At 42.5% G+C, this 23,518-nt stretch overlaps 1 protein-coding gene across 3 annotated transcripts; it reads left to right on the plus strand.

Moving 5' to 3' along the window:
- The first annotated feature begins 656 nt into the window (after nucleotides 1-656).
- Nucleotides 657-22,351, plus strand: LOC121576820 (caytaxin). 3 transcript variants are annotated; one of them, XM_041890332.2, is made up of 13 exons: nucleotides 657-1,354; nucleotides 6,919-7,019; nucleotides 15,715-15,773; nucleotides 17,129-17,374; nucleotides 17,735-17,908; nucleotides 18,131-18,233; nucleotides 18,488-18,619; nucleotides 19,055-19,141; nucleotides 19,268-19,366; nucleotides 19,713-19,748; nucleotides 20,121-20,183; nucleotides 20,441-20,505; nucleotides 20,778-21,050. In XM_041890332.2, exons 2-12 carry the CDS (start codon nucleotides 6,970-6,972, stop codon nucleotides 20,472-20,474), a joined length of 1,083 nt encoding a protein of 360 aa, XP_041746266.1. In that variant the 5' UTR covers nucleotides 657-1,354; nucleotides 6,919-6,969; the 3' UTR covers nucleotides 20,475-20,505; nucleotides 20,778-21,050. The 3 variants fall into 3 exon arrangements, with proteins under 3 accessions (XP_041746266.1, XP_041746264.1, XP_041746267.1); XM_041890330.2 differs by lacking the exon at nucleotides 20,778-21,050 and adding an exon at nucleotides 21,057-22,351 and having other exon boundaries at nucleotides 660-1,354; XM_041890333.2 differs by lacking the exons at nucleotides 657-1,354; nucleotides 6,919-7,019; nucleotides 20,778-21,050 and adding exons at nucleotides 9,603-9,842; nucleotides 21,057-22,351.
- Nucleotides 22,352-23,518: the final 1,167 nt, after the last annotated feature.

Genomic DNA, 23,518 nt, shown 5'->3' on the forward strand with positions numbered 1-23,518 from the left:
ATAGCTGTACATTTATACCCTACTCTGTTTACGTGAAATTCTGCTCTAACAGTATCATTTTCTCGATACATTGTTGCAATAATAAACCGCCATGTATGTAGCGTACAGTAACATATGCTACTGAGATCGGGTGGTTTGCATAACCAGGTGCAAAAAGTAGGCTATTAGAGGTATAGAGGTAAGAATCATGCAAATATCCATCCTGAATAGAAGGGTGAAATGTTGTATTTGAAGCCTATTTGTAGCCTATCAGCAGTTTAAATCCGTATAGGCCTATATAGCCTACTGAACATTTATATTCTATTCTGTTTAAAATCTCCAAGCTGTGCAGAGTCCATACTGATACAACCAAACTAGTGGCGAACGAAGCATGTTTTATGGGTCAGACAAGTGCCACATATAAGACCTTCTGGTGTGTCCAACTGGCATTGTTTGGCCGCCTGCCACCACCACTGCTGCCTAGGGCAGAATGCTCCATAGAGTGAAAGTCCACTACTGCAGCTGGGCATAAAAAGGGGAGAAGGGAGAAAGGAGGACAAGAATAGGTGGAGCATAAGCAGCAGAGTGAGAAATGTGTGGATGCCAAGGGGATATGATTGGTGGAGAACTGAAGTGAGAGAGTGAGACTGAATAAGTGAGTGTAGGGGATGGGGTAGTGATGTGTAGAGAGAGAGAGAGAGAGAGAGAGAGAGAGATAGGGAGATGCTGTTGCCAGGGAACAGTCGGCATAGAGGACCATTCACAGCAGCTCATGGAGTAAAAACACAAAGAGAGTTGATATATCTGTGTTGTTTTTAGAATAAACAGGCAGATAGGAACAGGAGGAGTATCCCAGTATGGACTGGAGTAAACCAACATGAGCAGAGAGGATAGTACAGTATAACTGCTGAAGAGGAATTGGCACTGATGGACTAGCTATTATGGGATGGAGAGAGGAGGGATTCTCACAAAAGGATTTAGAGTATGATCAGAAATACATGGGCAGAATAGACAACCAGAAACAGTCATAATGATACCAGCATTGATGCCTTCAAATTAAAGGTTTGAGTGGAACTCTAAAGTAGCCTGTCACTTCAGTCTTCACGGCCAGTCTCTTTCACACTCTCCTTCCCCAACAGAGGTGGCCAGGGGGATTTAGGGAACCAGAGCTGCCCCCTGTCTTCAGACACCTGCTGCTGCCTGACACAGGGGATGCAGAGAGAAAGTGGGGCGTCTCACTAGACCCATGCATCGACCCTGGTCTGGAGGATTACAATTCCTAGCTGTCCAATCTTTACATCAGTGAGTAAGGAGGGTGGACGCACAGGGACGGACAGACGGACGGAAGAGATTCAAGGGATCTCTTATTGCCCATGTGAGTACTACGGCCGCTCAGACCAGATGCCCTTGCATTCTTCCTCTACTCTCTTTATTACACACTCCTTGTACAGTGTGTGTGTATTAGATGTATAGTAAATGTATAGTAAACCATTTTCTATTACATCAACTCAATAGGATTAAATGATAAAGGAAGACTGTTTCCATTGTATTCTGCTCTTGCATTTTCCTTGCAGATGCAGACTGCACACTACTATAATTCCTCTTCATTTAATCCAATGCCTGGCAGCATACTGAATACCTTCCTGCCTACAGGCATAGTCTCCATTTGTATGCCCTCCAGAAAAGTAGTACCGTCATTTCATTGTCAGTGTATTACCTTAAAGTATTAGGATCCCATAAATATCTGTGCATGAACATTATAGTTAGGGCACAAAACAATCCATAGTGTTTTATAAATGAAAGATGCGGGCAATTGATTACTTTGAGCACCTCTCATGCTAGTGTGTTTTTCGTCTTCCCTCCATAGTGATAACATGCCAGCCCCTTTTCATTTGACGAGTTATAGTTAGGATAGGATACTGTATTACTTCACTAGGCACAGACAGTTGGGTGTAGTAGGGTATGCAAATTATTCTGGTCACACAATAAGGCTCACGGTTGCACACTCAATCGAACTGACATGGAATACAAGCAGCTTCTTTTGTGGGTTATGGCTGGGGTATTCTGCTTTGCCCTTGGGCATAAAGGACACTTCCCTATAACCGCTGAGAGTGTGTGTGGTGTAGAGCCTAACCTACCTAACCACTCCTCTGTATTTGATAATTAATATGATTTTACAAAGACATTATAAAAACATAGTACATCTTACAATGCATTTTAAGTATTGCCGGACAACAACGTATCTCCTTATTTATTTTACTGTGTTCGTGTTGGGTGAATTCTCAGAGTAGATGTTGCCACTTACCCACAGATAGGTACTGTACTTAAGGAGCCCTCCGTCAGTGTATATGTTTCTATAAATATGTCCACAGCTGACCTGGGGAACTTACTGTATGTACCTCAGTAGACCCCAGTCAGGCTTCGTTGATTTTCCACATGAGTGAAGAGGTACAAAGAGAGGAGGACTTCAGTTCCATTAAACAACATCGGTCCCATTCTAATGCAATGAACCATACAACCTCAGCAGTAAATATGCTGTGTATCTGACTCTTAATAATATTACAGTACCTCTTTCTTATTCAACACCGTGGATGATGGTAACGAAAACTGAAACCCCACGTTACACTTACAAATTTCTCTTGAAAACAGAATGTCAGTGATTACACTACTGTGCACTGACTTACATGATGTTAACATTTAACACAGCTTGAGCTACCTGGAGGCAGTATTATGATGCTGTAAGCCTGGCACTGTCTCTTTAAACTAGTGGCAGACAGACAGGACAAGCCTGAACACATCAAAAAGGTGGCATCTGAGCTGAGGATTAGTAGCTGAGGAGGAGGGATTCAGAGTTGATTTCTCCTGGACTCTTGGATTCCACCTAGGAAATTCCTTCATTGTGATTGACTTTGAGTGAAGCTGCAAGGGGACCTGAGTCACATGTTCCTCACATGCTACACAGGGAGATACAGTGGCTTGCGAAAGTATTCACCCCCCTTGGCATTTTTCCTATTTTGTTGCCTTACAACCTGGAATTAAAATGGATTGTTGGGGGGTTTGTATCATTTGATTTACACAACATGCCTACCACTTTGAAGATGCAAAATATTTTTTATTGTGAAACAAACAAGAAATAAGACAAAAAAACAGAACTTGAGCGTGCATAACTATTCACCCCCCCCCCCAATACTTTGTAGAGCCACCTTTTGCAGCAATTACAGCTGCAAGTCTCTTGGAGTATGTCTCTATGAACTTGGCACATCTAGCCACTGGGATTTTTGCCCATTCTTCAAGGCAAAACTGCTCCAGCTCCTTCAAGTTGGATGGGTTCCGCTGGTGTACAGCAATCTTTAAGTCATACCACAGATTCTCAATTGGATTGAGGTCTGGGCTTTGACTAGGCCATTCCAAGACATTTAAAGGTTTCCCCTTAAACCACTCAAGTGTTGCTTTAGCAGTATGCTTAGGGTCATTGTCCTGCTGCAAGGTGAACCTCCGTTCCAGTCTCAAATCTCTGGAAGACTGAAGCAGGTTTCCCTCAAGAATCTCCCTGTATTTAGCGCCATCCATCATTCCTTCAATTCTGACCAGTTTCCCAGTCCCTGCCGATGAAAAACATTGGGGTGATGAGAGGTGTTGGGTTTGCGCCAGACATAGCGTTTTCCTTGATGGACAAAAAGCTCAATTTTAGTCTCATCTGACCAGAGTACCTTCCAACATACAGTGGGGGAAAAAGTATTTAGTCAGCCACCAATTGTGCAAGTTCTCCCACTTAAAAAGATGAGAGAGGCCTGTAATTTTCATCATAGGTACACGTCAACAATGACAGACAAATTGAGAATTTTTTTCTCCAGAAAATCACATTGTAGGATTTTTAATGAATTTATTTGCAAATTGTGGTGGAAAATAAGTATTTGGTCACCTACAAACAAGCAAGATTTCTGGCTCTCACAGACCTGTAACTTCTTCTTTAAGAGGCTCATCTGTCCTCCACTCGTTACCTGTATTAATGGCACCTGTTTGAACTTGTTATCAGTATAAAAGACACCTGTCCACAACCTCAAACAGTCAACTCCAAACTCCACTATGGCCAAGACCAAAGAGCTGTCAAAGGACACCAGAAACAAAATTGTAGACCTGCACCAGGCTGGGAAGACTGAATCTGCAATAGGTAAGCAGCTTGGTTTGAAGAAATCAACTGTGGGAGCAATTATTAGGAAATGGAAGACATACAAGACCACTGATAATCTCCCTCGATCTGGGGCTCCACGCAAGATCTCACCCCGTGGGGGTCAAAATGATCACATGAACGGTGAGCAAAAATCCCAGAACCACACGGGGGACCTAGTGAATGACCTGCAGAGAGCTGGGACCAAAGTAACAAAGCCTACCATCAGTAACACACTACGCCGCCAGGGACTCAAATCCTGCAGTGCCAGACGTGTCCCCCTGCTTAAGCCAGTACATGTCCAGGCCCGTCTGAAGTTTGCTAGAGTGCATTTGGATGATCCAGAAGAGGATTGGGAGAATGTCATATGGTCAGATGAAACCAAAATATAACTTTTTTGGTAAAAACTCAACTCAGTCGTGTTTGGAGGACAAAGAATGCTGAGTTGCATCCAAAGAACACCATACCTACTGTGAAGCATGGGGGTGAAACATCATGCTTTGGGGCTGTTTTTCTGCAAAGGGACCAGGACGACTGATCAGTGTAAAGGAAAGAATGAATGGGGCCATGTATCGTGAGATTTTGAGTGAAAACCTCCTTCCATCAGCAAGGGCATTGAAGATGAAACGTGGCTGGGTCTTTCAGCATGACAATGATCCCAAACACACCGCCCGGGCAACGAAGGAGTGGCTTCGTAAGAAGCATTTCAAGGTCCTGGAGTGGCCTAGCCAGTCTCCAGATCTCAACCCCATAGAAAATCTTTGGAGGGAGTTGAAAGTCCGTGTTGCCCAGCGACAGCCCCAAAACATCACTGCTCTAGAGGAGATCTGCATGGAGGAATGGGCCAAAATACCAGCAACAGTGTGTGAAAACCTTGTGAAGACTTACAGAAAACGTTTGACCTGTGTCATTGCCAACAAAGGGTATATAACAAAGTATTGAGAAACTTTTTGTTATTGACCAAATACTTATTTTCCACCATAATTTGCAAATAAATTCATAAAAAATCCTACAATGTGATTTTCTGGATTTCTTTTTCTCATTTTGTCTGTCATAGTTGACGTGTACCTATGATGAAAATTACAGGCCTCTCTCATCTTTTTAAGTGGGAGAACTTGCACAATTGGTGGCTGACTAAATACTTTTTTTCCACACTGTAGGTACACGTACACGTCAACTGTGACAGACAAATTGAGAGAGAAAAATCCAGAAAATCACATTGTAGGATTTTTAATGAATTTATTTGCAAATTATGGTGGAAAATAAGTATTTGGTCACCTACAAACAAGCAAGATTTCTGGCTCTCACAGACCTGTAACTTCTTCTTTAAGAGGCTCCTCTGTCCTCCACTCGTTACCTGTATTAATGGCACCTGTTTGAACTTGTTATCAGTATAAAAGACACCTGTCCACAACCTCAAACAGTCACACTCCAAACTCCACTATGGCCAAGACCAAAGAGCTGTCAAAGGACACCAGAAACAAAATTGTAGACCTGCACCAGGCTGGGAAGACTGAATCTGCAATAGGTAAGCAGCTTGGTTTGAAGAAATCAACTGTGGGAGCAATTATTAGGAAATGGAAGACATACAAGACCACTGATAATCTCCCTCGATCTGGGGCTCCACGCAAGATCTCACCCCGTGGGGTCAAAATGATCACATGAACGGTGAGCAAAATCCCAGAACCACACGGGGGGACCTAGTGAATGACCTGCAGAGAGCTGGGACCAAAGTAACAAAGCCTACCATCAGTAACACACTACGCCGCCAGGGACTCAAATCCTGCAGTGCCAGACGTGTCCCCCTGCTTAAGCCAGTACATGTCCAGGCCCGTCTGAAGTTTGCTAGAGTGCATTTGGATGATCCAGAAGAGGATTGGGAGAATGTCATATGGTCAGATGAAACCAAAATATAACTTTTTTGGTAAAAACTCAACTCGTCGTGTTTGGAGGACAAAGAATGCTGAGTTGCATCCAAAGAACACCATACCTACTGTGAAGCATGGGGGTGGAAACATCATGCTTTGGGGCTGTTTTTCTGCAAAGGGACCAGGACGACTGATCCGTGTAAAGGAAAGAATGAATGGGGCCAAAATTACAGGCCTCTCTCATCTTTTTAAGTAGGAGAACTTGCACAATTGGTGGCTGACTAAATACTTTTTTCCCCCACTGTATATACTGAGATCATGTGACAGATCATGTGACACTTAGATTGCACACAGGTGGACTTTATTTAACTAATTATGTGACTTCTGAATTTTTTTGCAACAAGTTATTTTTTTCATTCCACTTCACCAATTTTGACTATTTTGTGTATGTCCATTACTTATAATCCAAATAAAAATCCATTTAAATTACAGGTTGTAATGCAACAAAATAGGAAAAACGCCAAGGGTGATGAATACTTTTGCAAGGCATTGTAAACGCCCCGTGGCCTGGATTCAGCCTCTCAATTGAAATGATAAATACTGATAAATGAAATAAAAATCCTAATAACTGTACCATTGTTCCTTTTGTACAAACTCATTCTCTGTGTTACACAAAACATGGGTTTATTGAAGTTGCCATTTGCACTTCATACCTGAGGATTGGTTTGATTTGGTTTGAGGTAATTTGATAATACTATTAATAGTAGTGATGGTGATCAGTGATCACTATAATTGTGATGTTGCACTTTTCCAAAGCTCAAAGTGCTCCATTGTAACAGGTTGATTATTGATTATTGTTGGTCAGTTAATTATGCATGGTCTGTCTCTGTCTGTGTGCCGCAGGCCCCTCTCCTCCCCTTCATGGAATGAGGCGACACAGAGGCGACTCTAAGAATGGATAACATGGAGTATAAAGATGAGTGGCAGGATGATGACTTCCCCAGGTGGGTGTCAGATGACTTTGATGATGCTGTACTTTACAGGGTCCTTATTACTGTGTATCAAGTATTGTAATAACTCACCGTTACATTGTATTTATGGCAGTAATCCAACGGTACGTACAGTATACTTGGCCTAAAGTGTAACCGCAAGGATTACAATTAAGCAATAAGGCCTGAGGGGGTATGGCTCCCGAGTGGCGCAGTGGTCTGAGGCCCTGCATCTCAGTGCATCTCAGTGCTAGAGGCGTCATTACAGACCCTGGTTCGATTCCACGCTGTATCACAATCCGGCAGTGTATCACAATTGGCCCAGCGCCGTCCGGGTTTGGCCGGGGTAGTTAAATAGAGGTTATATAAAAATAATATGGCCAATATACCACGGCTAAGGGCTGTTCTTAGAAATGACACAACGCAGAGTGCCGGTATACAGACCTTGGTATATTGGCCATATACCACAAACCAGAGGTGCCTTATTGCTATTTGATACCATGGCATTGTTGAATACTTGTTTCTGATTGGCTTGAAGGGCATTCTAGAGCGCACAGCATATTTGCACGGTAGAATTAAATGGCTATAGTTCATTCTTACATGTTCTATATTTGAGTTGCTTTTGTAAGCAAAAGTCTTATTGAAAACATTATTGTCACTGTTGAATTTAGATTTTCATAATGGCAAGCTAGTGGTTTGGTTAGCTAAACTAGCAAGTTTGTTTGTTTGGTTACCACGGCAACTACTGTAGCTCTATAGTAAACTTTCTAGCTACTTCAGTGGATGTTGAACACATTTCTACCAGCAAATAAACACATTTCTAGTGACAAATATGTTCAATTATAGCCATGGTATAAAAGGGATAATCAACTCGGGGCTCTATGCATTCTCTGGAAAATAATGGAACTCTGTGGAAGGTCAGTTCCACTCCGCTAGCGCGTCGTGGAACACACCTTCCACGTCGTTCATAGAACACATAGCCCCTAGTTGATTATCCCTTACATAAACTGGTTATCAAGATAATTAGTACAGTAAACAAGTAATTTTGTGTCAGCCAATCAGCATTCAGGGCTCAAACACCCCGGTTTATAATTAAGCAATAAGGCCCGAGGGGGTGAGTTTTAAGGCCAATATACTATGGCTAAGGGCTGTTCTTAAGCATGACGCAACGCAGAGTACCTGGACACAGCCCTTAGCCGTGGTACTGTATGTTGGCCATATATCACAAACCCCAGAGGTGCCTTATTGCTATTATAAACTGGTTACCAATGTAATTAGAGCAGTAAAAATAACTGTTTTGTCACACCCGTGGTATATGGACTGATATGCCATGGCTATCAGCCAATCAGCATTCAGTGCTCGAACCACCCAGTTTATAATATTTGTTATGTTATGGCAAGAATAATCACACAGTTTAAAAAAAAGACACTTTAGAATGCTACTGTGTGGGTTTTTTTAAACACCTGGGCATCGGTACTGAGGAGATGTGATGGTTGGGTGGCATTTCATCACAACTGGTAGATGACAATGACTCATGTTTGCAGTGATGTTTGTTGTTGAATTATTATAATCAGCTTCAGCTAAATGTGCTTGAGGATTTCCTAGTGGGCTAGCCCTGTGCAGCTGGTCTAATTATAGCCTGGAATACCCAGCAGATACCCCCCATCTACTGAAATCAACCTTCTCTGAAATTGCAATAGTTATATGGCAATAATATGTGCTGTAAACATTCACAAACACTGCATTGATAAAGATTAATTGGCCTCCAAGAACTGAAGAATTACGAAGAGGACTTGATTTAGGCATGATATCTCCCTTTATTGTCACTATGAGATGCAGGGAGATCAGATACTTGCTCTGTAGGAGAGAGAGAGAGAGAGCATCCTGACACCAGGCAGCATCTTTCTTGCTCTCCATCTGCAGCCTTGTCTCATAGACTAGACGTAACATAGTAAATGTAAATCCGGGACAAGCAAATGAGTATGATATGTTAGGTTTGGTATGGTTACATAAGACAGAAGGTTACTTAAAGCAAAAACAAAAGTGAGTGGTTGGTCGGGGTGGATGGGTGGACGTATAACGCAAACGTCTAGCAACCCAAAGGTTGAGTATTCGAATCTCATCACGGATAACTTGAGCATTTTAGCAACTTTGCAACTACTTACTACTTTTTAGCTACTTTGCAACTACTTATCATGTTAGCTAACCTTCCCCTAATCTTAACCATTTAACCAAACCCTAACCTTAACCCCTAACCCTAATCCCTAGCCTGGCTAATGTTAATCACCTAGCTAACATTAGCATTAGTCATCTAGCCACCTAACTAATGTTAGCCACAACAAATTGGATATCGTAACATATCATAAGTTTAGCAAATTCGTAACATATTGTAAAAATTGAAATTCGTAACATATCATACTAAATGAATGATGGACATCCACAAATTAATACATACCATACGAAACGTAACATATCAAACTAATTGGAGTGTGCCAGATTTACTTTTACTATGTTGCGTCTACCTCTGAGTCCAGGTTGCCATCTGAGGGAGCGCAGGGAGCAGGTGCAGCTCTCATTAAGTGGCGATGGGCTATGTCATGTGACGCAGCCACGAGTCAAAAACACAGCATCACGAGGAAAATGGTGGCAGTTCAGCTATAGGGAAGAGGAGGAGCAGGAGGAGGAAGAGAAAAGCAGCAGCTCTGAAGGATGATGTGCCTGAGGCTCCCTATAATCTACTGAGATAAGGGAATGAATAATATTATAGGATCTAGGGCTGTGAAGTAAATTACTTGCCTGGAAATCATCTTTGAAATCATCCTTCTCCTTTTTCATAAGGTAAACTCTTATGATATTTTAGCCCTCGTCATTTTAGGAGAAGAATATGGCCTGACTGCTTGACATTTGGGATTATAATACCCTTTGTTAGACATCAATCCTATTTCATTTCTTCTTCATGGGTTTCATTTTGTGTTGGAAAATGGTTATTGAACAATGGAAGCTTGCCAGTAGTGATAGCAGTAGTCTGTCTTCAGGGACGCTAGCAGTGGCGGCTGGCCGATAGAGGGCGCTAGGGCGCCGCCCCTTAAATAAAATTATTTTTTTTAAAAATAAAAAAATAAAAATAATAATAATAATAATAAAAACATCAGTATGTCAATATTTGTGTGTTTGAAATATGGAATGCACACAGTAATATGTGTAAGATATGATAGAAAATCATATTCGCAACCTTTCCTCTGCCTGTCAAACGCCTCGTCAGCTCTGGGCGATACAGAAAGTGCCCCGAGGAGGCGGGTCTACGTAGCAGTTAAGCCAATTGCTAATTTAAGATATGAATGTATGACATAAAATGTAGCTAATCAGCGATTTTAATTTGAATCCAAGGAGGGCGATTATTTTATCGCCCCAAGCTCGCCCTGATAAAATAAGGACCGGGCTCCAGTGGCGCCATTTTTACTAGACGACAATGGCGAACGCAAACGTTACTCCTCCAAGACCCAACCCTAACTCGGTGAAATCTCTCCTCCAAGATCCGTTTGAGAGGAGAACTTTGTCAGAGAAAGTTCGGGTGAAAGAGCTGGGCCCAGATCAACCTGACCTCTCAATCAGACAGCAGGCTAGCGAGAAAGGGAAGCAGTATATGCGCGGGCTTCTCCCGTAGCTGGTACACCAGGAAGGCTTGGCTAGCTGGGTGCACTGATGCTAATGCTTTATTTTGCTTTCCGTGCTTGCTTTTTAAAACGACGGGTCAGATTCAGCATGGACAGGTACCGGAGTGAGGGATATGAAGCACCTGTCAGAGAAGGTAAAGAACATGAGAACACCAGGGCACACATGGACAACTCTGTAAAGCTAGCTGTATTAGGAAGGGTGAACATTGCTACGCAGCTGGATGACGGCCACAGGATTGCGGTGAGGAAACACAATGAGGAGGTGGATAAAAACAGGCACATTCTATCCAAAATTATCGATTGTGTGAAGTTCTGTGGGGGCTTTTGAGTTGGCCTTGCGTGGGCACGAGGAGACTGACTCCTCGGACAACCCTGGCATTTTCCGGGGCTTAGTGGATTTTGTTGCCTCCCTCGACAGTGTGCTGGAGGAGCACCTGAAGACAGCTACCGTTTTAAGGGGCACGTCAAAGACGATACAGAACGAGCTGTTGGACTGTATGTTGTCAGTGCTAAGGATTACATCCTGGAGGAAGTAAAGAGTGCTGATTTTATCGCCATTCAAGCTGTGACGAGCGACTGACGTTCCACCCACTGCCAGTTGGTGCTTGTGATACGCTACATCGATGCTAAAATGTAACGTCCAAGAGCGTTTTTGAGTTCATTTTGATCGAGAACGCCAACCGCCGACACCATCGCTACAGCGCTGCTGGAGAGGCTCAGCACCATACTCTCACATGGACAAAAGGCCAAACTTATTGCCCAGGCTTACGACGGAGCAAGTGTGATGAGGGGAGCCACCGGTGAGTGCAGCGTAAAATAGTGGATGTGTACGAAAATGCGCACTACGTCCACTGCTGCACATCAGCTGAACCTCATCATGCAGCAGGCTACTTCACGCATCCCCAGGATCGGCACTTTCTTTTCCGACCTTGCAGGATTTTCTGCTTTCTTCTCCAGGTCTCCCAAGCGAACCACCGTGCTTGACGAAGTGGTTGCGCATAGACTCCCCCAGAGCCTCTACAACACGGTGGAACTTCCACAGTCGCGCTGTAAACACTGTGTACGAGTACAGGGATGACCTCCTAACGTGTTTCCAGACCATCAGAGACTCTGGGAACTTTGATGCCCCGACTGTCAGAGAGGCGGGGGCTTTGTGAGGATGCTTCAAGACGAGGCTTTCTGTTTTTCCTGGCACTGTTCCACAAGATCATGCCAAATGTGGACATGCTTTTCAGCCAGCTGCAGAAGAGGAACATCGACCCTGTCTTCATTAAAGCACTTGTCCAGAGGTTCACAGAAAGCATGCTAAGAATCAGGTAAATAACTATATTTACTATTGGCTGATAAAGATGCTGTTAGAAAGATGAATAGTTCACTTACAACAGTTTAAAAGCCTAAATGTGTCTGGTCATCAAAGTGAGTGATTATCATAGAGCCGTCACAATTATATTTGTTTTAGTATTTTAAAAGGAAAGAGAAGACATTTACATTACATTTTAGTCATTTAGCAGACGCTCTTATCCAGAGCGACTTACAGTTAAGAGTGCATACATTTTTTCATACTGGCCCCCGTGGGAAACGAACCCACAACCCTGGCGTTGCAAGCGCCATGCTCTACCAACTGAGCTACACGGGACCACATTAGTTTTGGCAAGATCTGAAAAAAGTAGTTGGTGGAGTGCAACCCTCAAACATTGAAGAATTACAGCAGTTTGCTGCTGAAGAATGGGCCAAATTGCCAGCAGAAAAGGTGCAGCAAGCTCATTGATGTCTACAATAAGCATATGTTGGCAGCTATCTTGGCCAAAAGCTGTGCAACCAAGTACTAGCTCCAGGGTGCCAATAATTTAGTCCATGACATTTGTCTATATTTTCTAAATTACAATTGTAAACTTAAGTTTACAGAAATATAATTAAAGGTGTGGAGACCCATTTTTTTCCTCTCAAATTTCCAACTGATTTTAGAAGAAATAGGGAATTATTTAAGAAAAGCCCAAGGGTGCCAATATATTTGGACACAACTGTATGCCTTCAGTCTAATTGGAATGTATGGCAGTAGAGTTGTTTGTATTTCTCCCTAACCAAAATGGCTGCCATTAGGATACCATTCAGGATTTTTTTTCACCTGTGTTACCACGACAATCACGCCAAATGAGCATTGCATTTGTGTGCTCCTTCAGTGTGAATGCGCAAATTTGATATGGGTCACATGTAAAACTGATACATAATTGATACAGATTTACGGTATGTTGCCTATATATTACTATATACCGGTATTGATGCACAGACCAGTTTGGGTTTTTACTTTACCTTCTATAACGGTATTTCAATGTTTGGTTTGTTAAATGTGGTAATGCCACTCCGCCATGTGTAACGTCCGTTTTTCTAGTTTACTCCGCAATTTGGGTCGTCTCTCTCCCTCTCTCACCAAGTACCACCCCGTCACTCAAGGAGCGCAGTTGTTGTTACTCGACCACGAGAACAAGTGTTTGTCCAAAAAGACACAATCAGACGTTGATAATAATGCAGGAAAGTACTACACAGTTTGTAATAATTATTCAGGTGTCCACCAGGTCAATTTCTAGAAGAGGCCTAGTTGTTATTGAAGATTAACTTTATTGCTAAGTGCACAGCAGAACAAAATTATGTTGCATCCCTCTCACAAATGTAATAGAAAAAGGCTTTAAACGTAATAACATCAGTTAATTATGTACATCACAGGTTAAAAGCAGTTACTAGACATAGTTTGTGTGTATATACACACTATCTGTCTGTCTGTCTGTCTGTCTGTCTAATATATATATATATATATATATATATAAAGTCACTGGTTGTGTGTTGAGGGGGAATTACAGTGAGCTAAGAAGTCTGATTGCAAGTTATCAAATTAAACTTTATTTTTGGACCCAGGGCCTCAATTCCCTCTTTGTGTGGGGACAGCGCATCTGACGAGCAGCAACAGCCCATCAAGCAGACGGAGGATGCTGGGACCAGGAGAACAACAGAGGTTGGCTATAGAGGTAAGTTGTGATGTAATTGTCAGTGTTTCCCCCTAGAACTTTTTTCAGGCCTGGTAGTATGTAGCCAAAACCCTGAACAATCAGCACCTTGGTAATCATATACTTGGAGTTGGACATAGGCATGCTGTCAGTCAGGGATCACTTGCATCAAAATAGCTTAATTGCAAATTAAAGCTGATGATGTATCTTTTACAGGTATGTGATACCATCCTGAGTCATGCCAAAGAGAGGTTCTCCTTCACCCAGCACCTCATCAGCGCAACACTATTGCACGGAGAGTTGTTCCCACAACACAGTGTGAAGTTCCCGATACAGCGCTTGGAAACAACCGTGGAGGCGTACCCCATGTTGAACAAGGCCAAGCTCAAAACCGAACTGTCCCTCATCTATGAGAACAGTGAGTTCAAGGCTTGTAGTGGTGCAGTGCCCCTGTACCAGTTCTTCATGGAGAACAACCTTCAGAGCACTTTCACAGAGACTGCCAGCCTTCCTCAAGATCCTCATCACCACACCCATGACAACTGCTGAGTCAGAAAGGTGCTTCTCTACACTGAAAAGGATCAAGACCTTCCTGAGAAACAGCATGACACAGGATCGCCTGAACGCTCTGGCCATGCTCTCCATGGAGAAGAAACTTGTCAGGGACATTCCTGACTTTAATCAAAGGGTCATTGAGAGGTTTGCCACTCAGAAGGACAGACGGGCAAAATTCCTGTACAAATAAGATGACAGAACACACACACACAGAGCAGCTCTGGCCGCATGTTTCTTTGTATATAGTTGACCTTAGCATAAAAATCCAGTTATATATGGTACTCTAGAAAGTCTTAATAGTGTCTTTGCTAATATTACTGTATATATGTTGTTTTGTATCAATTAATTGTTGCAGTTCTGGAGCACATTAACAATTAGTCACATTTAGTATGATCATAAATACTGTATGCTATTCTTCCAGTCAAAGGTTTGAGTTCATCCACTTGATATCCATTTCTATATTATACATCCCTTTTATACAGTGTAAGATTTCCTATAAACTTTATAATAATTTCATGTTATTGTCCACTTTCCACTCTGTTCTGACAGCATGCCTGTTGCGTTGCCTGTTTACTACCAATGGTAAAAAAGTTCACTTTAAATGCAAATGAAAGGCTTGGGTTTGTGTAATATGTTTTTGTGTAAGAATGCCTCAACTTTTTTAATATCTGGCATTAAATAATTACTGAATGTTTCACTGAGCACTGCTGTCCTGCAGTTTGTGTTAAAATATATCGCGATGGTTACAGGAAAAAAAAGTATGGCACAGCCCCACCGAGAATATTTTCATCAGCCGCCACTGGACGCTAGGTCGGACACCATGCAGAGTAACGGATGCTCTTGTCATTTGTTATTGCCAGTCATGTTGTTTTGGCAACACTCTGTTATGAACTGTCTGTCCACCCTGGGATGTTAAGATGAAAGGATGTCTTCGGCTTATGCAGCAAGGCACAGTGGGACTGTATACCTTATATTTCCTCATTACCTCTTGGTATGTAGTAGTTGTTGTTTCCCCCTGTATTATACCCTTCATTCCCCTCATCCTTCTTGTCGTCCTCATTGTTTCACATTACAATAGGTGACAAGGGAAATTACACCTCGTGTTAAGGGGTAACCTAGCAGTGTGTCTGCCTCCCTGTACAGAGAATAGTTTTTTATTTTTTATTAACATACCACCGCCTCTCCGTCCCTCATCTCATCATGGCAGGGCTACAATCTAAAGAGTTCCCTGGGGAGCTGATAATAACCACCCAGCCTCTCTCTCTGTGCTACCTTTGTGGTGCTGAGCCAGGTCACTGACAACCCCACTGACATGATTGCTGGCTTATGTTAATTTTTCACCATCTGCAATGATGTGATACTGTACTAGTGTGCTTCCAGGACTATTTGGGGTTTGGTTTATTTGAATCAGTTTGACTGGCTGGCTTTAGAGTTTGGTCATGTCATGCTATTGTGTGTGGCTGTGGCTCTGTTGATTTTCAGACCACTTCCTGAGGACGGTGACATGGAGTCATCCTGTGGTCTCACCGATGACAGAGCCTGTGAGTAACATTAAAAGAATATGTGACTGGCATTTGGTAGCTCAATTAACTTACACTACATGGCCAAAAGTATGTGGACACCTGCTCGTCGAACATCTCATTCCAAAATCATGGGCATTAATATGGAGGTCCCCCCTTTGCTGCTATAACAGCCTCCAGTCTTCTAGGAAGGCTTTCCACTAGATACTGGAACATTGCTGCGGGACTTGCTTCCATTCAGCCTCAAGAGCATTAGTGAGGTCGGGCACTGATGTTGGGCGATTAGGCCTGGCTCGCAGTCGGCATTCCAATTAATCCCAAAGGTGTTCGATGTGGTTGAGGTCAGGGCTCTGTGCAGGCCAGTCGAGTTCTTCCACATCGATCTCTACAAACCATTTCTGTATGGACCTCGCTTTGTGCATGGGGGCATTGTCATGCTGAAACAGGAAAGGGCCTTCCCCAAACTGTTGCCACAAAGTTGGAAGTAAAGAATCGTCTAGAATGTCATTGTATGCTGTAGTGTTATGATTTCCCTTCACTGGAACTAAGGTACCTAGCCCAACCATGAAAATCAGCCCCAGACCATTATTCCTCCTCCACCAAACTTTAGAGTTGTACTATGCATTGGGGCAGGTAGCGTTCTCCTGGCATCCGCCAAACCCAGATTCGTCCGTCGGACTGCCAGATGGTGAAGTGTAGTGAGTGTTGCAACCGATGACAGACTATTTTTATGCGCTACGCGCTTCAGCACACGCCGGTCCCATTCTGTGAGCTTGTGTGGCCTACCACTTCGCGGCTGAGACATTGTTGTTCCTAGACATTTCCACTTCACAATAACAGCACTTACAGTTGACCGGGGCAGCTCTAGCAGGGCAGAAATTTGAAGAACTGACTTGTTGGAAAGGTGGCATCCTTTCAATTGCCACGTTGAAAGTCACTAAGAAAATTCTACTGCCAATGTTTGTTTATGGAGATTGCATAGCTGTGTGTTCGATTTTATACATCTGTCAGCAATGGGTGTGGCTGAAATAGCCGAATCCACTAATTTGAAGGGGTGTCCACATACTTTTGTATGTATAGTGTAAGTAACTTCAGCAATATTACTTTATGACTAGCCTGCTGTTTTGTGTATGTGGGGGAATAACAGGGCATTATCTAATTGTCATATTTTGCTGATGATTGTTAAATTGTAAAAAAGCCAATAAATATATTGTTAAAAATATATATTACTTTATGACAATAAGCCTTGACAACACACTGATGCTTGAAATCTTTTTTTTACACATGCTACTTCATAAACCCTTCAACTGTGAATTCAACTGGATGTTATGTGTGTACACTACCAGTTACTAAGAGTCTCACCACCTCTGCCGCAGCTCCCCCCAACTCTCTGAATGTTGGTGGAGGTGGCGGAGGTGGAGTAGTGTCCACCCATCGCAAGCTGCGTACGTTAGTGGCCCCGGATATCAACCTGTCCCTGGACCACAGCGAGGGTTCCCTGCTGTCTGACGACTTCCTGGATACGCCCGACGACCTGGACATCAACGTGGACGACATCGACACCCCCGACGACAACGACTCTCTGGAGTTCATCACCAATGGCAATGAGCTGGAGTGGGAAGGTGAGTAGGGCTCATGGGGCGTGGATTAATGGTAGCCCTGGTTGCCAGCCTGGTAGCCCTGGTTGCCAGCCTGGTAGCCCTGGTGCCAGCCTGGTAGCCAGTCTTTCTGCTTCAGACAACCTGTTGTTTGGCTAAATGTAGCTAGCGCAGAAACGGTCTGGCACCCACTTCGGCTAGATAAATAGCTGCGTATGTACACTAATGTTTAAGTCCACAGCTAAACAGCACAAAAGCTAAGATACTGAAGAGAAATACAAAGATGGATGACATAAAATAAGTCAATTTTGTCTCACTCATACAAATACATTAGCTTCACATTGTAGCATAAACACCTTTCAACTTTCCACTATGTATGTCCAGATGATACACCGGTTGCCAACGCCAAAGCGGGGCCTGGTGACGGAGAGGAGGAAGACTGTGCTGATGGGACGGGGGGTAACGGGCGCCTATGGAGGACAGTGATCATCGGGGAGCAGGAGCACCGTATTGACATGCAGGTCATCAGGCCGTATCTCCGTGTCATCACCCATGGGGGTCAGTGTCCAGCCAACAGCATCCAGCCAGAGCTATAGATACTGTATACAAAGTTAAACTAATTAGAATTGAATTATCATGGAACTTTCTCTGCCAACATGGTGCCAATTATTACATCTCAAACTGAGTTTGTCTGTAAATGGTTGTGCATCCAACATAGTTCATCCCATTGGTGTCACTAACAGGCCATGCCAACTCTCACTCTCTACTCTCCTCCTGCAGGTTACTATGGTGAGGGTCTGAATGCCATCATAGTGTTCTCAGCCTGCTACCTGCCGGACAGCAGCTGTGCAGATTATCACTACATCATGGAGAACCTCTTCCTGTGAGTAACTGTGTTATTTATTTATGACGAGGCACCCATCAGAAAGCCTCGCTATGTAGTGATATTTTAAACTAGGTTATCATGCACAATATGCTATCATAAAAATAAAAATAAAATTCAGAGAGCATGCCATACATTATGTAGGAATGTTGGATTGAAAATTTACGCTGCCAGAAAATATAACCTGATTTGAGATTTCTTTAGTGCTTGCAATGGCAGCAATAAAATGAACCTCAATCTTTTTCCCTTCTCAGGTATGTGGTTAGCAGTCTAGAAATGCTGGTGGCTGAGGACTATTTGATCATCTACATGAATGGAGCCACACCGCGGGGCAAGATGCCAGGCATAGGATGGCTAAAGAAATGCTATCAGATGATTGATAGGAGGTAAGGATATTTATATCTTATACTAACTACTAAACGACAGCTTGTTTAATGCGATTGTTCATGCTGTTGACATAGGATGGACGTGCATGACATAAACGTCAACTGAGTTTCAGAAAAGTTCATGGAGAGTAATTGTGCTTGTCACTGCTACTGGCAGTCAATGGGAAAGGGACTGACTCATCCTAAGCCTCTTGATAGATTCTTCCAGCACAATGGGATGTCTGTATTTCCTTATTTCAACTGCCGGCAGGTAACCTAGCGGTTAAGAGCATTGGGCCAGTAACCGAAAGGTTGCTGGTTCGAATCCCTGAGCCGACTAGGTGAAAAATCTGTCGACGTGCCCTTGAGCAAGACACTTAACCATAATTGCTCTGCATAAGAGCGTCTGCTAAATGACTAAACTGCAATAACTGCTTATTTCTGTTGTCTCTGTAGGCTCAGGAAGAACCTAAAGTCTCTGGTCATTGCCCACCCCACCTGGTTCATCCGCACTGTGCTGGCCATATCCAGGCCCTTCATCAGGTGACCACACAACAGAACGACACATTAATAACACAGTTAAATACTACATATCGTCACTGTGACTGACAATTTATAGTTGTAAACACAACATCAATGTAACTTGTTGTTGTATCCTGTTATTTGCAGTGTGAAGTTTATGAATAAGATCCAGTATGTGCACAGTCTGGACGAGCTGGCAGAGATAGTCCCCATGGAACATGTGCAAGTCCCAGAATGTGTGGTGCAGTAAGTATCATCAACCACCTTGGGGAGTAACTGAGCTGAAGACTTGACTCCCACTATCATTCACTGACTTGCAGTGATTTGCAATTTTGCTGGAGTAAAATGTGTAGACTAATAAATTATGTGAACTTGCAAGCGAATAATTATTCCCTCAGTGAATAGACGTGGATGCCTGGCAGAGACTTTGAGGCACTAAATAAGTCATAGAAGAATACATTTAAATATCAAAGGTTTTCAAATAGGAATTGATATGTTAATTGTGTTATTCTCAGCCAAGATAGGATCTGTATTCCAACTTGAAAAGGACTTGGATAGGAATAGGGATCGTATGATTTCTTTCTTTTTACAGATTTGAGGAGGAGAGGATCAATGCTCGGAAAGAAAGGTAAAATACATTTACGTCTTATTTTTTTTATCGAATTAATCAGTCAGATATGCTTATACTCAATCGATTCAGGGGTGACCAATGCTGTAGCCTCAGTCAGTTCATTCATCAAGCTTTTATTCAGTAGGTACAGATGTAGGATCTTAATTCCATCCAGTTTGCTACAGAAGGAAAATTATCCTGCAGCAACAGGAAATGTGCATTATAATTAATGGACATTTTTGTAGGGGAAAATCATGTCTGACATTTCAAAGTGGAAATTACGAACTTCCGAAGCCTTTTTAAACCTCAAATACACTACAAGTTTTACATTTCCTGCAGGGTGATCAAATGAAGATCCTACATCTGTATTGTGTCCCTCTGCCTGTACAGGATGGAGCAGGAACAGCGGCAGCAGGCAAACCCACAGGAGTCTTCTTCAGCCAAGGCAGAGAGGTAGGGAGTAGACAGTTACACTACAATGGCCTGTGCGTGATAGCCGAATATTGTATCGACCAGGGATCTTTAACCCCCTCTTCAGCCTGCATGCACAGTAGCTCTCCAGGACCAGGGTTGGAGATCCCTGGTATAGACCAAGCAGTAGTCAACATGTCCATATGGTCAAGCAATAGTTCCTCTCACTAGCAATATAGAAGGGATTGATGGGGATAATGTTACAGAAACATGTTTATTCATACTCCTGTCATTTGCAGGCCCAAGTCAATGATCGCAGAGCAAGGAATCTGAAAAGGACCTGTTCCTCTTTATTCATCTCATGGTAAGTACACAACACTCCACTGCTCTTCTCATAGGGACCACAAGGTGGCACTGCATTCATAAATACACTACATTGTCCGTACGGTATTCAATGGCAGCCTTTGGCAGGAGCCAGGCCGGCCCATAGAGATCCTATTAAATTAGTTCTAAGATATAATTCTGTGGTCAGGCCGTTAAACCACTTAAACAGATGTTTAACCACCAGCCCCATTTGAACGTCTACTGTTATGTAATGTCCACCTGCTCAGCTCTTTAAGAATCAGACCCTGTCAGTCCACAGTGCTATTATAAAGGAATGCTCTGTCAAGTGCATACAGCCAGGCCTGATGAGTGGACGTGTGAGGAGTGTGTGTCTCACTGTGTCATCATGGGACTTTCAGGGGTCAAGGGGTCAGGCATGTTGCAGCCCCACTCATTTTTCAATAAGGCCAGCTGTATTGAATGAACTGCTCAGTGAAGCTAGTCTGCCGTGTTGAAAAGTGTGTTCTTGTACAAGTTGTTTTAAATCATTAGTCTACTTCTTAATGACGGTGTCTTTTTTACTCTGTGCAGTTGCTGAAAGAAGTTTGAGCATGAAAACAATGTTTTATAAGAAGCAAGATGAAGGCCAACAAGTCTAAGAATACTTCATAATTTATCAATATCAAGCTGAAGAAAGAATAATTATTTTTCCATTGATGTGAAGCGACCTGACCCCCAGCACACACACACACTCCTCTGAAGATCTTAGGTTGCGACTGATTCCATCAGGACATTCCAAGGAAGGCACAGTCCCCACAGGTACTCTCGCTGTTACAAAGATAGTACAACTCCATATGTTACTTAATTTTTACGACCGCTTGAAGCAGTTACTTTTGAACCCCCAGGTTCCCACCATGAGTTTTGTATCCATTTAAAATTTAGATACCAGTGCGACAGCGAGAACCCTTTGCATAATACAAGAATATTGAAGAAAATGTTCCAGAGGACATTTTAAGAAAAACATCAATATTGTAGAACATTTTCCACAGGACATATTGTAACTGGTGTAAGCTGTCAGTAGCAGGCAGGCAACCAGACCTGTTACAGTTTGATGTGTTGGAGGCTCTTGTGGGGTCCATGGTAAACTAGACTTGAGTATGTTACTGTATGCTGAGAGGAGGATCTGATCAGAGAAGAACAGGGAAGGAGGAAGATAGTCAAGCAATGCTTCCTAGAGAGCTCAGCATTGGTGTGTGCTGTGTCATAATAAATTATCTTTAACCCATTAGCGCTATGATACTCCTTGTGTAGACCAGAATGCTTGGCGAGACATCAGATGCCTTCACCTTTGCTTTGTTTTTGCCTCATAATGTCTCCTTAAACAGGCCTTCTTTTTAATCTGCTGCGTTGCATAAATCATTTTGATGCCATTGTTCGATATTCCTAGATTGGTCTGGGGATCATTCAGTGCCCAACCAACTGATGTGCCGCACGAATTCTGTCTGTACATGAATATGAAGGCACACTGAAAGTAAGACCAGCAAGACATTTGCTGTTTTTGACTGTAATGACGAGGACTGCATTTAAATTACTTTAGTCATTCATGTTGTGATTTAATCATATAATTTTTGCATCATGCTTTGTTTTTGGTGCAGTCAAAGCATGTCAACATGTTGCCAGCCTGTAATGTGTTCCTTCAGATGTCCTATAAGATAATGGACCAGCTGTAAATCTGCTATTCGATACTCACCTAATGGATGGTAGAGGGGAGGTAGTGTTAGAGTTTTTATTTTTGTAAGAATTACAAACATTATGTATTGCCAGTGTAATGTAAGTGTTGTTTTGCACTATTGAATTTGATTGTCATTAAATGGTGAGCATATAATCTATCTGCATATATTTGGGGACAGGTTGGCTTCCTAATACTGTATGTAACTCAAGATGGATTTTTGTGTGTTATTCACATTTTTGTGCATTTAGTACAGTGAGGGGAAAAAAAAGTATTTGATCCCCTGCTGATTTTGTACGTTTGCCCACTGACAAAGACATGATCAGTCTATAATTTTAATGATAGGTTTATTTGAATAGTGAGAGACAGAATAACAACAACAAAATCCAGAAAAACGCATGTACATTTTTTTATAAATTGATTTGCATTTTAATGAGGGAAATAAGTATTTGACCCCCTCTCAATCAGAAAGTTTGATTCCCACGGGGGGCCAGTATGAAATAAAAAAATGTATGCACTCACTAACTGTAAGTCCCTCTGGATAAGAGCGTCTGCTAAATGACTTAAAATGTTTTAAAAAATGTTTGGCCATAATGACCATCGTTATGTTTGGAGGAGAAAGGGGAAGGTTTGCAGGCCGAAGAACACCATCCCAACTGTGAAGCACGGGGGTTGCAACATCATGCTGTGGGGGTGCTTTGCTGCAGGAGGGACTGGTGCACTTCACAAAATAGATGTCATCATGAGGAAGGAAAATTATGTGGATATATTGAAGCAACATCTCAAGATATCAGTCAGGAAGTTAAAGCTTGGTCGCAAATGGGTCTTCCAAATGGACAATGACCCCAAGCATACTTCCAAAGTTGTGGCAAAATGAATGTGGTACCTTCAGGCATTTGGAAATTACTCCCAAAGATGAACCAGACTTGTGTAGGTCTACAATTTATTTTCTGAGGTCTTGGCTGATTTCTTTTGATTTTCCCATGATGTCAACCAAAGATGCACTGAGTTTGATGGTAGGCCTTGAAATGCATCCACAGGTACACCTCCAATTGACTCAAATTATGTAAATTTGCCTATCAGAAGCTTCTAAAGCCATGACATCATTTTCTGGAATTTTCCAAGCTGTTTAAAGGCACAGTCAATTTAGTGTATGTAAACTTCTGACCCACTGGAAATGTGATACAGTGAATTATAAGTGAAATAATCTGTTTGTAAACAGTTGTTGGAAAATTACTTGTGTCATGATCAAAGTAGATGTCCTAACCTACTTGCCAAAACTATAGTTTGTTAACAAGACATTTGTGGAGTGGTTGAAAAACAA

The sequence above is a fragment of the Coregonus clupeaformis genome, chromosome 11, assembly GCF_020615455.1.
Source record: "Coregonus clupeaformis isolate EN_2021a chromosome 11, ASM2061545v1, whole genome shotgun sequence".
NCBI classification, from domain to species: Eukaryota; Metazoa; Chordata; class Actinopteri; order Salmoniformes; family Salmonidae; genus Coregonus; species Coregonus clupeaformis.

Coding starts and splice junctions, on each gene's coding strand:
- LOC121576820 (XM_041890332.2), top strand. CDS start 6,970: ATGGATAACATGGAGTATAAAGATGAGTGGCAGGATGATGACTTCCCC. Junction 17,375..17,734: donor CAATGAGCTGGAGTGGGAAG/GTGAGTAGGGCT, acceptor ATGTATGTCCAG/ATGATACACCGGTTGCCAAC. Junction 18,620..19,054: donor TATCAGATGATTGATAGGAG/GTAAGGATATTT, acceptor TTGTCTCTGTAG/GCTCAGGAAGAACCTAAAGT.